Genomic DNA, 13,102 nt, shown 5'->3' on the forward strand with positions numbered 1-13,102 from the left:
ATCATGGGGAAAGGGACAGAATCAGCTAGGCTGGTACTATTTGGTTAAAGAATATCTAATATCTGAGTGCAGCTAATGTGCTGAATCTTTATATTTGTATTTGGAGCAGAATCTTCATTAATTTACACTTATTGCACATGTGGTGTTTTTCTGTCCAGGTTTTGGAGGACAGTTTTAGTTGCACCTATTAAATGTTAAGTTTTAGTCAACATTTGATGTACCATTAAAGTATCTGCTTTAGCAGCTGCTGCTTGGCATTGAAGGAAAAATGGTTTAAAGTTAGTTCTTTTCTTATTGCATCCCATAAGCAGCTATACTATAACTACTGTCAAGGTGCATAACTTTACATTTATTGAGCACTTCCTAGAGCTGCTACTTAAAATTGTGCTGCCAATCACAGCAAAACTGATACAGCCTGGCACAAGACATCTCATATATGTGAACCCATCAAAGACGTCAGCTAGCTCTGGGTTGTCCTAAGGGTGTTTTTGATATTACAGCCTCTGTAATTAGGTTGGTTCTTCTTTGCTTTGACAGAATGCAATTCCTTTGTCATGCTACATCAACATGTTCATTAACTGTAAATACACGTGAAAATAAGTAGTCAATCTGGGTTTCGTTTCTAGAACCTTCATTACCTGGAGGAGGTAAACAGTGACCCGTTTACAGAACCAAAGCAAGACAATCCCACAAAGACAGGGATGATCCAGGCCATGACTCCTAAGTGATAGTTCCCAAAATCCTGGTGTAATAAAGGAAACAATGTACAGTATTATCACATAGAACCGATGGAGTAAACAATACAAGGAACAATTGTCACAATATAACATTAGCCGTATAACCAAGATACTCAGGTGGTTCATACATCTAGGCAAGTCTGCATTCTGATGTAGCATTACAGGAGTGAGAGTAGATCCCTTTCTAATGAGGCAACTCCTAGTATCCAGATCGCTTGCCACTAGCTTTCCTACAAACATACATAGCTAAAAAAAATGTCTGAACACCATGATATCCAGAAAAAGGTTTGAAAACTACTGCCTGTCTACTTTTATGCTATGTTTGCTGATTTTTGTACACTGATTGCATTGTATATATGTCCTTTTTTGTTCGATGAAAGCGTATACTTCATTAAAAGAAATGCCTACACAGAACTTTTAACACCTTGATTATGACTCAGGAATTCACGTGTAATGGGATGTTTGGGGAAATAATTTTTATTTATAAATAAATAATGTGTGTTCCAAACAGCTGTAACTCCTTCCAGTAGTAAAGTGGACTAGAAACAACTGTCTTTGAATTAAAAGGGGTACTCCAGTCCTAATACATCTTATCCCCTATCCAAAGGATAGGGGATAAGATGTCTGATCGCGGAGGTCCCTCCAATCTATCATTCAGCACCCACCTTTGAAAGCTCTCCGCAGCGCTGGAGGCTCCGAGTGTGCAGCGTGAGGACCACAGGGACGGAGTATCGTGAAGTCAGGACTCCGCCCTGTGTGACGTCATGCCCCGCCCCCTCAATGCAAGTCTATGGGAGGGGGCATGACGGCCGTAACGCTCCTCCCATAGACTTGCATTAAAGGGGCGGGCCGTGATGTAACAGGGGGGGGGGTGGTTGTGACGTCACGATGCTCAAGCCCCTGTATCGTCCGTCTTTACGCACAGAGCTAGTTTGCTCTGTGCAGTGATGACAGCGGAGTGCCGCAGCCGAGATCCCGGGTGTCCCCAGTGGCAGGACCCCTACGATCAGACATCGTATCTTATCCTTTGGATAGGAGATAAGATGTCTAGGGGTGGAGTACTCCTTTAAGTTCCTTTTGCAAAGCATCATGCTAGCACCAAGCATCATCATCCTACATTTTTTCGATTTTTTTAACTAATTATTCTTTTAGCAGTGTCAGACTTCTGATGACATCAAGTATTGTATTTAGTAAGCATAAAATGTTTCTATGATATCAGTCACATACCACAGCCACAGCCTCTGAGGACAACATCTGCTCAGGGGTAAGAGTTGTGAAATATGCCAGGTTGGTCAGGACGTAAACCAAGGTGACTATAGGCAGGGAAATGATGATAGCACGAGGTAGGTTCCTGTAGAGATAAACAATTATTTACAGAGTTTCAAGATTCAAACACAAATATTCCTGATACCTGAGATTTATCAAAACCTCTGTAGAGGAAAAATGGTGCATTTGCCCAGAGCAACCAATCAAATTGATGTCTTGATTTTCAGAAAAAGTCTCTGGAAAATTAAAGAAACAATCTGATTGGTTGCTATGGACAACTGCCCCACTCTTCTTCTACACAGGTTTTGATAAATCTCTTGTGTTCCAGGCAGCAGTTTTTCTCATTGAGCTTGCTGGACAGCTCCTGGGCTGAACTTGTTACCTAGGTTCTTGACTGCTGAGATTCCAGTCTGGCTCCAACCCTGGACTTCCCATATAGGCCTGGCCTTTCCACTTCTTTTCAGTAAGATTACTGTGCTTCTTGTCTTGACCAAGCTCATCACTCTCTGCTCACATACTGCTACAACTAATTGTATACCAAACTCTGGATAAGTACTGACCATGCTCCTGTCTTACCCTCAAACATATTCCTGATACCTGTGTACTGACCTGTGACTACTGACCATGCTTGTCTCCACTGTTTTGCTGATACCTGTATACTAACTATTGACCATGCTTGTTTCCACCAAAATACTGATACCTGTGTATGGACCTCTGGCTGACTACTGACCATACCTGTCCCCACCATATTGCCGATACCTGTTGATTACTCACGGCTTGTTTCTGTGTTTCTGGTACACTGTCTGTATCAGGTGTTGTTACTGCTTCTGAACTCTGATCCTGCCCAGGGTAAATCAAAGCCTGAATCCTTGTAGATAATTAAAATATGATTTCTCTGAAGCACTGCAGCCTTTCAGAGCAAATCCATGATAGTTGTAATAAGGGAGCCTGGTTCAGTGGTGACAGGCTCCCTCTTAATGTTATTCTGTTAAAGGGGTATCAAATAGCAAGTAAACTTGTCTTTTTTAAGGGGGGGGGGGGATTCCTGTATATTTTTTATATTATGCTGGGACTGGGGTAAAAATTAAATAAGTGATACTTACCTACCCCAGTCTCCATCAGAAGGACCGCCTAAGCCAATCACTGGCCAAGAGAGGACACCACTGCATATGAGTGGTGGTTTTTGTGTTCAGTTAGTCTGATTGTTCTACAGCTTTATCTACACTGCTCAAAAAAATAAAGGGAACACCTAAACAACACAATGTAACTCCAAGTCAATCACACTTCTGTGAAATCACACTGTCCACTCAGGAAGCAACACTGATTGACAATCAAATTTACATGCTGTTGTGCAAATGGAACAGACAACAGGTGGAAATTATAGGCAATTAGAAAGACACCCCCAATAAAAGGAGTGGTTCTGCAGGTGGTGACCACAGACCACTTTTCAGTTCCTATGCTTTCTGGCTGATGTTTTGGTCACTTTTGAATGCTGGCAGTGCTTTCACTCTAGTGGTAGCATGAGACGGAGTCTACAACCCACACAAGTGGCTCAGGTTGTGCAGCTCATGCAGGATGGCACATCAATGCGAGCTGTGGCAAGAAGGTTTGCTCTGTCTGTCAGCGTAGTGTCCAGAACATGGAGGCGGTACCAGGAGACAGGCCAGTACATCGGGAGACATGGAGGTGGCTGTAAGAGGGAAACAACCCAGCAGCAGGACCGATACCTCCGCCTTTGTGCAAGGAGGAGCAGGAGGAGCACTGCTAGAGCCCTGCAAGCCACAAATGTGCATTTGTCCACTCAAACGGTCAGAAACCGACTCCATAAGGGTGGTATGAGGGCCCAAGATCCATAGGTGGGGGCATACAACCCAACACCGTGCAGGACGCTTGGCATTTGCCAGAGAACACCAAGATTGGCAAATTCGCCACTGGCGCCCTGTGCTCTTCCCAGATGAAAGCATTGATGCTATAACTGGCCCACCTGTTCCCCAGACCTGAATCCGTTTGAGCACATCTGGGACATCATGTCTCGCTCCATCCACCACAGACTGTCCAGGAGTTGGCAGATGCTTTAGTCCAGGAGGACATCCCTCAGGAGACCATCTGCTACCTCATCAGGAGCATGTCCAGGCGTTGTAGGGAGGTCATACGGGCACGTGGAGGCCACACACACTACCGAGCCTAATTTTGACTCATTTTAAGGACATCAAAGTTGGATCAGCCTGTAGTGTGGTTTTCCACTTAGATTTTGAGTGTGACTCCATATCCAGACCTCCATGGGTTGATAAATTTAATTTCCATTGATAATTTTTGTGTGATTTTCTTGTCAGCACATTCAACTATGTAAAGATGAAAGTATTCCATACGATTAGTTCATTCATTCAGATCTAGGATGTGATATCTTCGTGTTCCCTTTATTTTTTGGAGCAGTGTATATATGGTATCACCTAAATGTCACATTGCTTATGCTTATGGTTTTGTAATTTCTAGTTCTGTATTTCTGTATTTCTTGTACGCATTTAAAATTACAAAAATAAAACCTTTAAAAAAAAAAAAAAGCAAAAACAAAGATTGCTGAGCAGGCAGTTCCTGCTGAGACATCTCATCTAAGAAGCAAGGAGAATAAATGAGCAGTGGGAGACTGAAAGAAACCACAATGGGAGCCGTGTGGGACAAAGGTAGGTAAGTATCACTTATTTATTTTTTCCCCAGTGTTAGGACAGTGAAAGCTGACAGGCTACTCACTTGTAAGGTTCTATCATTTCTTCTGTAACAAAATTCAAGTAATTCCTGCAATGAGAATAAAAGAAAACTGTTAGACAGTGTTGAGATGATGCAGCTAATAAGTGGTACAGCAGCAGCTAATTATTGGATGCAGTTTAGATGAAAATGACTGAAATCTTGGTACAAATTCTGCGGTTTACCATGGTTATGCAAATTATGCAAATTGTGGTAATTTGCAGCAAAAACGCATGCAGTAATTAGCTGCAGTACTGCTTATTAGCTGCAGTGTGTAAACACAGCCTTAGCAATGTATCAATCAATTATGAAGGAGATTTATACTTCTTTTTAAAACATATGGCTTTTATTTGACAATTTTTTTTTAAATTTACTTTTGCTTACATGCGACTTATTTATCAAATAGTCGCACGACCTTGATAAATAACTCACACATAGGCAAAACCCGGGAAACCAGCTTACAAAAGCATTTTTTAAAGCAGAAAAGTTTTCCCTTATGTTAATAGCCGAAGTTCTTTATCTACCCTTTATTACCAGTAGCATTGCTAGAGAGTGGCGGGGAGGGGGGGCGTACCGCATCGGGTGACACCCTGACTGGCCTCCTGGCACTAAATAGCTGCACTCCAACTATCCCGCAACAACCCATCCACCCTCCTCAGAAATTAAAAAATATTAAAAGCATACTAATCTGCACCATGAATAGCCGTACTCTAACTTTTTTGTTTAATTTTGAGCCCGGATTTTGTGATGTTGGTGGGCGGAGTCTAGCTAGCTGCGTTGAGGTCGGAGTTCAGGAAGGAAGACAGCGCAGCACCAACAGGCACATAAACAATAGTGAAGCCACAAAAAAAGAAAAAAAAAGGCTCAGTCCGTTAACCACCCCAAAATGTGCATGAAGCTATATTACTATGGATGTTTTATTTATTTATTTATTTATTTATTTTTTTTTAAGGAAAAAATTTTCGTGCCACATATGGGTTATTTATGTAGTCTGTAAACATTCTTACACAATTATTTTGTGCCTTATTCTATTTTAACACAACATTAATTTTAAAATGTAGTGGGTATGCCAGTATGTACATGTCCTAAAATTAACAAGGTGTGCTGTGTATATTTTCAACCTTAACCTGTTGGGAACCACGGGCGTATGGGTACGTCCTTGCGCCCTGGTACTTAAGGACCAAGGGCGTACCTGTATGCTCGTAGGAATTTCGATCCATGATGCTAGCCAGACAGGGATCGGAATGGGATGCCTGCTGAATGATTTCAATGCCTTGGGGGCAATTCGTGGCGATCAGCGATTCGTGGCGATTCCGGGCTGATCGGGTCTCTGATGACCCGATAGACCAGAAAAAAGGGATGATCGGAACTGTCAGAGACAGCCCCAATCACCCTGAAGGATAGGAGCGAGGTGGATGTGGGGATCAGAGACCGGCGGCTGACAGGCAAGTGGAGGCAGCGGCTGCGGTGTCCCAGATGCAGCAGTGAAGATTGCCATAAAGTGATCTTCACTGCTGCTTCTATGAGTTTCCAAACTACAACTCCCAGCATGCCCAGACAGTCTTTGGCTGCACAGGGCCACAGTTTGGGGACCACTGTCCTTCCAGATGTTGCAAAACTACAACTCTCAGCATGCCCAGACATGCTGAGAGTTGTAGTTCTGTAACATCTGGCCCTTCAGATGTTGCAAAACTATAACTCCTAGCATGCCTGGACAGTCTCAGTGGACAGGGCACTGTTTGGAGACCACTATACAGCGGTGTCCAAACTGTAGCGCTCCAGATGTCAATTCAAAGCATACCGAGACTGTCCAGGCATGGTGGGAGTTGTAGTTCGGCAACATCTGGCCATTCAGATGTTGCCGAACTACAACTCCCAGCATGCCTGGGCAGTTTGGGCATGCTTGGAGTTGAAGTCTTGCAACATCTGGAGGGCTACAGTTTGGAGACCACCACACAGTGGTCGCCAAACTGTTCTCCTCCAGTTGTTGCATAACTACAACTCCCAACATGCCCTTCGACTGTCTGGTCTGCTGGGAGTTTTAGTATTGCAACAACTGGAGGCACACTGGTTGGGAAACATTGTCTGTTTCCTAATTCAGTGTTTCCCAACCCGTGTGCCTCCTGCTGTTGCAAAACTATAACTCCCAGCATGCACTGACAGACCATGCATGCTGGGAATTGTAGTTTTGACCCCCCCCCCCCAGGGTACATTCACATGGGCGGGGGGTTTACAGCAAGTTTCCCGCTTCAAGTCTGAGATGCAGCTAATTTTCCGCTGCAGCGGGAAACTCATTGTAAACCCCCGCCGGTGTGAATGTACCCTAAAAACATTACGCTACACTACACTAACCCTAAATAAAGAGTAAAACAATACATATACCCTTAAACTGTCCCCCCCACCCCAATAAAAATTACAAAACGTCTTGTACGTCAGTTTTTCCAAAACGGAGCCTCCAGCTGTTGCAAAATAACAACTCCCAGTATTGCCGGACAGCCATTGACTATCCAGGTATGTTAGGAGTTTTGCAACAGCTGAAGGCACCCTGTTTGGGCAAAACTGACGTACAATATTTTTGGTGGAGGAGGAAAGTGTAACGCTTCCATCCGGGTCCACCACAATGAAAATCCCTAATTTAGGCCTCAAATGCCCATGGCGCTCTCTCAATTCAGAGCCCTGTCATATTTCAAGGAAACAGTTTAGGGCCACATAAGGGGTATTTCCATACTCGGGAGAAATTGCGCTACAATTTCTGTGGGGCTTTTTCTCCTTTTACCCCTTATGAAAAGGTAAAGGTGGGGTCTACACCAGCATCATAAGAGGTAAAAGGAAATAAAGACCCCCAAAATTCGTAACACTATTTCTCCCAAGTACGGAAATACACCATATGTGGGCGTAAAATGCTCTGCGGGTGCACAACAAGGCTCAGGAGTGAAAGCGCACTATGTACACGTGAGGCATAAACTGGTGATTTACACAAGGGTGGCTGCTGGTTACAGCGGTTCTGACATGAACGTAAAAAAAATAAATACCCACATGTGACCCCATTTTTGAAACTACACCCCCTCATGGAACGAAACAAGTGGTACAGTGAGCATTTACACCCCACAGGTGACAGATTTTTGAAACAGTAGTCCGTGAAAATCAAATATTTCATTTGCACAGCCCACTATTACAAAGATCTGTCAAACGCCAGTGGGGTGTAAATGCTCAATGCACCCTTGTTACGTTCCTTGAGGGGTGTAGTTTCCCAAATAGTGTGCCATGTGGGGTGTTTTTTGCTGTTCTGGCACCATGGGGGCTTCCTAAATGTGACATGCCCCCCAAAAACCACTTCAGCGAAATTCGCTTTCCAAAAGCCCAATGTCGCTCCTTCCCTTTTGAGCCCTCTAGTGCACCCGCAGAGAACTTTACATCCACATATGAGGTATTTCCTTACTCGAGAGAAATGGCGTTTCAAATTTTGGGGGACATTTTCACCTATTACCCCTTGTGAAAATAAAAAATTTGGGGTAACATCAGCATTTTTAGTGAAAAAAAAAATTTCTCATTTTCACGTCCAACTTTATTGAAAATTCGTCAAACACCTGTGGGGTGTTAAGGCTCACTGTACCACTTGTTACGTTCCTTGAGGGGTGTAGTTTCCCAAATAGTATACCATGTGGGGTGTTTTTCGCTGTTCTGGCACCATAGGGGCTTCCTAAATGCGACATGCCCCCCAAAAACCATTTCAGCAAGATTCCCTCTCCAAAATCCCATTGTCGCTCTCTCTCTTCTGAGCCCTCTAGTGCGCCCACAAAGCACTTTACATCCACATATGAGGTATTTCCTTACTCAAGAGAAATTGGGTTATATATTTTGGGGGAGCTTTTTCTCATTTTACCCCTTGTAAAAATAAAAAACATGGGTCTACAATAACATGTTAGTGTAAAAAATGAAGATTTTGAATGTTTTGCCTCCCCTTTGCTGCTATTCCTGTGAAACACCTAAAGGGTTAACAAACTTTCTGAATGTCATTTTGAATACATTGAGGGGTGCAGTTTTCATAATGGGGTATTTCTAACATAAAGACCCTCAAAAATTCACTTCAAAACTGAACTGGTCCCTGAAAAATTCGGATTTTGAAATTTACTTTCAAAATTGGAAAATTGCTGCTATACTTTGTAGCCCTCTGATGTCTCCAAAAAGTAAAAACATGACAACTTTATGATGCAAACATAAAGTAGACATATTGTGCATGTGAGTCAATATATAAATAATTTGGTATGTCTATTTTCCTTACAAGCAGAGAGCTTCAAAGTTCAAAAAATGCAAAATATAAAATATTTTCATGAAATTTTGGAATTCTTCACCACGAAATGATGAAGTATCGACGCAAATTTACCACTAACATAAAGTAGAATATGTAACGAAAAAACGATCTTGGAATCAAATTCATAAGTGCAAGCATCCACGAGTTATTAATACTTAAAGTGACAGTGGTCAGATGTGCAAAAAATGCTCTGGCCCTTAGGGTCAAAATGGGCTCGGTTATTAGTTATATAATACATTTTTTCTATAATTAACATTAACATTAATTTAGTCACTTTGTTTCATGATGCAGAACAAGAACAGTTGTTAAAGTGGGTGTTAATGTCCTTATCTGCAGACGTATGCACTTTCTGTAAGCCAGGTTGGACCTGGAATACATATTCGACTTTTAAATGGAGATGAGACTTTTTTTTCTTCATAAATAGCGACTATCACATTTAATAAAAACATGACCACTGCAAAGTAAAAAAAAAAAATTACTACGTGAGCAGATTTCAGAAATGTGCTTTGGAATAAGCAAAAATCTAAAAGTCGCAGCATGTATCGAAAAGTCGCACAAGCGCAAGTATGTGTGACTATTTTGCAGGAAAAAAAATCTACTACGGAGCTGGATAAATCTCCTATGTAATTACGAATGTTACAAATCAGGCAGAGCCTATTGTGTACTTGCTGCTTATTCATTGATAACAGTCAACTTACCATCCTCCATAAGCAAAAAGTCCACTGTATAAGGCCAGGACCCATTTGCCAACATCCTGACTGGTGTTGTCAAAGGCATGTTCTGGGCTCAAGTTGCTGACATCTCCTATAAGAATAAAATGGACATAAATATATTGGGAAAAGAACAAAGTACATGCTCTTATTAACAATATCTTGTCTATCCAAATACACATTAAGTGAGATACTTCTAGATGCACAATATAACATGTCACTGTCACTATGTGTGGCCTTACAGAGTCTGTACAGTACTGTATATTGTTGTAAAATATACAGTAGAGCATGTTATACAGTGGGGCAAAAAAGAATTTAGTCAGCCAGCAAATTGTGCAAGTTCTCCCACTTAAAAAGATGAGAGGCTTGTAATTTTCATCATAGGTATACCTCAACTATGAGAGACATAACGAGAAACAAAAAATCCATAAAATCACATTGTCTGATTTTTAAAGAATTTATTTGCAAATGATGGTGGAAAATAAGTATTTGGTCAATAATAAAAGTAAATCTCAATACTTTGTTATATACCCTTTGTTGGCAATGACAGAGGTCAAACGTTTTCTGTAAGTCTTTCACACACTGTTGCTAGTATTTTGGCTCATTTCTCCATGCAGATCTCCTCTAGAACAGTGATGTTTTGGGGCTGTCGCTGGGCAACACGGACTTTCAACTCCCTCCACAGGTTTTCCATGGGGTTGAGATCTGGAGACTGGCTAGGTCATTCCAGGACGCTTCTTATGAAGCCACTCCTTCGTTGCCCGGGCGGTGTGTTTGGGATCATTGTTATGCTGAAAGATCCAGCCACATTTCATCTTTAATGCCCTTGCTCATGTAAGGAGGTTATCACTCAAAATCTCACGATACATGGCCCCATTCATTCTTTCCTTTACACAGATCAGTCGTCCTGGTCCCTTTGCTGAAAAACAGCCCCAAAGCATGATGTTTCCATCCCCATGCTTCACAGTAGGTATGGTGTTCTTTGGATGCAACTCAGCATTCTTTTTCCTCCAAACACGGCGAGTTGAGTTTTTACCAAAAAGTTCTACTTTGGTTTCATCTGACCATATGACATTCTCCCAATCCTCTTCTGGATCATCCAAATGCTCTCTAGAAAACTTTAGACGGGCCCAGACATGTACTGGCTTAATCCTTTGAGGACCAAGGGATGTATTTGTCCCACGGTTTTAATTGCCTGATACAGGCAATTAAAAACATGGGACAAATACGTCCCTTGGTCCTCAAAGGGTTAAGCAGGGGGACACGTCTGGCACTGCATGATTTGAGTCCCTGGTGGCGTAGTGTGTTACTGATAGAAGCCTTTGTTACTTTGGTCCCAGCTCTCTGCAGGTTATTTACTAGCCCCCCTCCCCATGTGGTTCTAGGATTTTTGCTCACCGTCCTTGTGATCATTTTGACACCACGGGGTAAGATCTTGCGTGGAGCCCCAGATTGAGGGAGATTATCAGTGGTCTCATAGGTCTTCCATTTTCTAATTCTTGCTCCCACAGTTGATGTCTTCACACCAAGCTGTTTGCCTATTGCAGATTCAGTCTTCCAAGCCTGGTGCAGGTCTACAATTTTGTTTCTGGTGTCCTTCGACAGCTTTGCCCTTTGTCATAGTGGAGTTTGGAGTGTGACTGTTTGAGGTTGTGGACAGGTGTCTTTTATACTGATAACAAGTTCAAACAGGTGCCATTAATACAGGTAACAAGTGGAGGACAGAGGAGACTCTTAAAGAAGTTACAGGTCTGTGAGAGCCAGAAATCTTGCTTGTTTGTTGGGGACCAAATACTTATTTTCCACCACAATTTGCAAATAAATTCTTTAAAAATCAGACAATGTGATTTTATGGACTTTTTTTTTCTCATTCTGTCTCTCATAGTTGAGGTATACCTATGATGAATTACAGGCCTCTCTCATCTTTTTAAGTGGGAGAACATGCACAATTGGTGGCTGACTAAACACTTTTTTGCCCCACTGTGTAAAAGGAGGTACCGGAAGTACGGGCTTGTCTAAAAGCACTTTTTGATCCAAAATGTACACTAACAACCGGTTAGTTTTTGATATTATGCTGAGAAGCAATCAGATCATTATACAAGATTGTAGATGTGCGACCATGTCTGTTTTCTACCCAATTTCACACTGTGTTTTCTATCCCCTCCTTTCTTTTGTTTGAACATGTGTCTGCACTCTTCCCCACCCCCTAAGCCCAACTCCATATAAGTAGCAGTTAGCTACACAAGGGCCATTTCTTTCCTGGCAGCCTCCCAGTCTGACTGGGAGAGCATGGTAAGTGTGCTATTACACCTTGTTCACACTGGTGTGGTGCTGTGCGGCGTCCGTTGCTGCCGTGGCGCTGTGTCTGCGGGGGGGGGGGGGGGCGGGTGCGGCCCATAGACTAGTTTGAGAGGCATTGGGGCCGCTCTGTCGCCATTTTATGCTAGGGACTTTAGGGACCCACTCTAAATAGGTGGCCTTGACGTGGCGAGTGGGCTTGTACTTTTTGATCAAAAATGTATACTAACAACCTGTTAGTTTTTGATACTATGCTGAGAAGCAATCAGATCATTATACAAGATTGTAGATGTGCACCATGTCTGTTTTCTACCCGAATTCATTCTAAAAGCACTGTGTTATGGATCAACACCACTGCATAATGTGCCAGATTACTCTCTTCTAGGACCTGTAATAAAGGCTATATTGATTGCCGCATACTGATATCTTGAAATAAGTATAACCAAGAAATGGATGAAGATAGCTCATAAGAATGTCATACTACTGTCTGCCATGTAACTTCTATACAAGGACGCTCCTACCCATAACATAAACTGTCCTTGGCAGAATCAGACTCCTACTTGGGAAAACTATCATGGAAAAGAAACAAAAAACAAACTGCATTTACATCATAGAGTTTTTTTTTAATTTTTTATTATAAGCATTGTCTAGTGAAAAACCACTTTTCCCCCTATTAACAGGCTAGGGCATAAGTATTTGAACCCAGAAGGTCCAACCACTGGGATCCCCTAGCAATGTCCAGAACAAGATCCTACTCTGCAGGTGTCACGTATGAGAACGCTGAAAATGCCCAAGTGCTGTACTCAAAGTATTTTCGTTGCTCCCATAAAAAGGAGGTCCTGTTGTGAAGATTGCAGGGTGGTCCCTGCAGTCGGACCCCGGCAATCAGGCACTTATCCCCTATCCTGTGGATAAGGAATAAGTTGTTTTTCACTGGACAACCTCTGACTTATTGTCGTGCTCTACAGTATATCACAGGCTGCAGAATCCCTGTACCATATAGACACACCAGTAGTGATCCATATGTAAAACACATG

The 13,102-nt window shown here is 42.4% G+C and overlaps 1 protein-coding gene across 1 annotated transcript in view; it reads right to left on the minus strand.

Moving 5' to 3' along the window:
* SLC7A5 (solute carrier family 7 member 5) overlaps positions 1 to 13,102 on the minus strand; it is a 55,954-nt gene that overhangs the window by 17,699 nt on the left and 25,153 nt on the right. Inside the window, exons 3-6 of the mRNA XM_056525551.1 lie at positions 9,756 to 9,861; positions 4,752 to 4,796; positions 1,965 to 2,088; positions 639 to 742 (exon numbers count right to left, since the gene is read on the minus strand). Coding sequence (XP_056381526.1) covers positions 639 to 742; positions 1,965 to 2,088; positions 4,752 to 4,796; positions 9,756 to 9,861 — 379 coding nt within the window. The remainder of the gene's footprint in view (positions 1 to 638; positions 743 to 1,964; positions 2,089 to 4,751; positions 4,797 to 9,755; positions 9,862 to 13,102) is intronic.

The sequence above is a fragment of the Hyla sarda genome, chromosome 6 (genome assembly GCF_029499605.1).
Source record: "Hyla sarda isolate aHylSar1 chromosome 6, aHylSar1.hap1, whole genome shotgun sequence".
NCBI lineage: Eukaryota > Metazoa > Chordata > Amphibia > Anura > Hylidae > Hyla > Hyla sarda.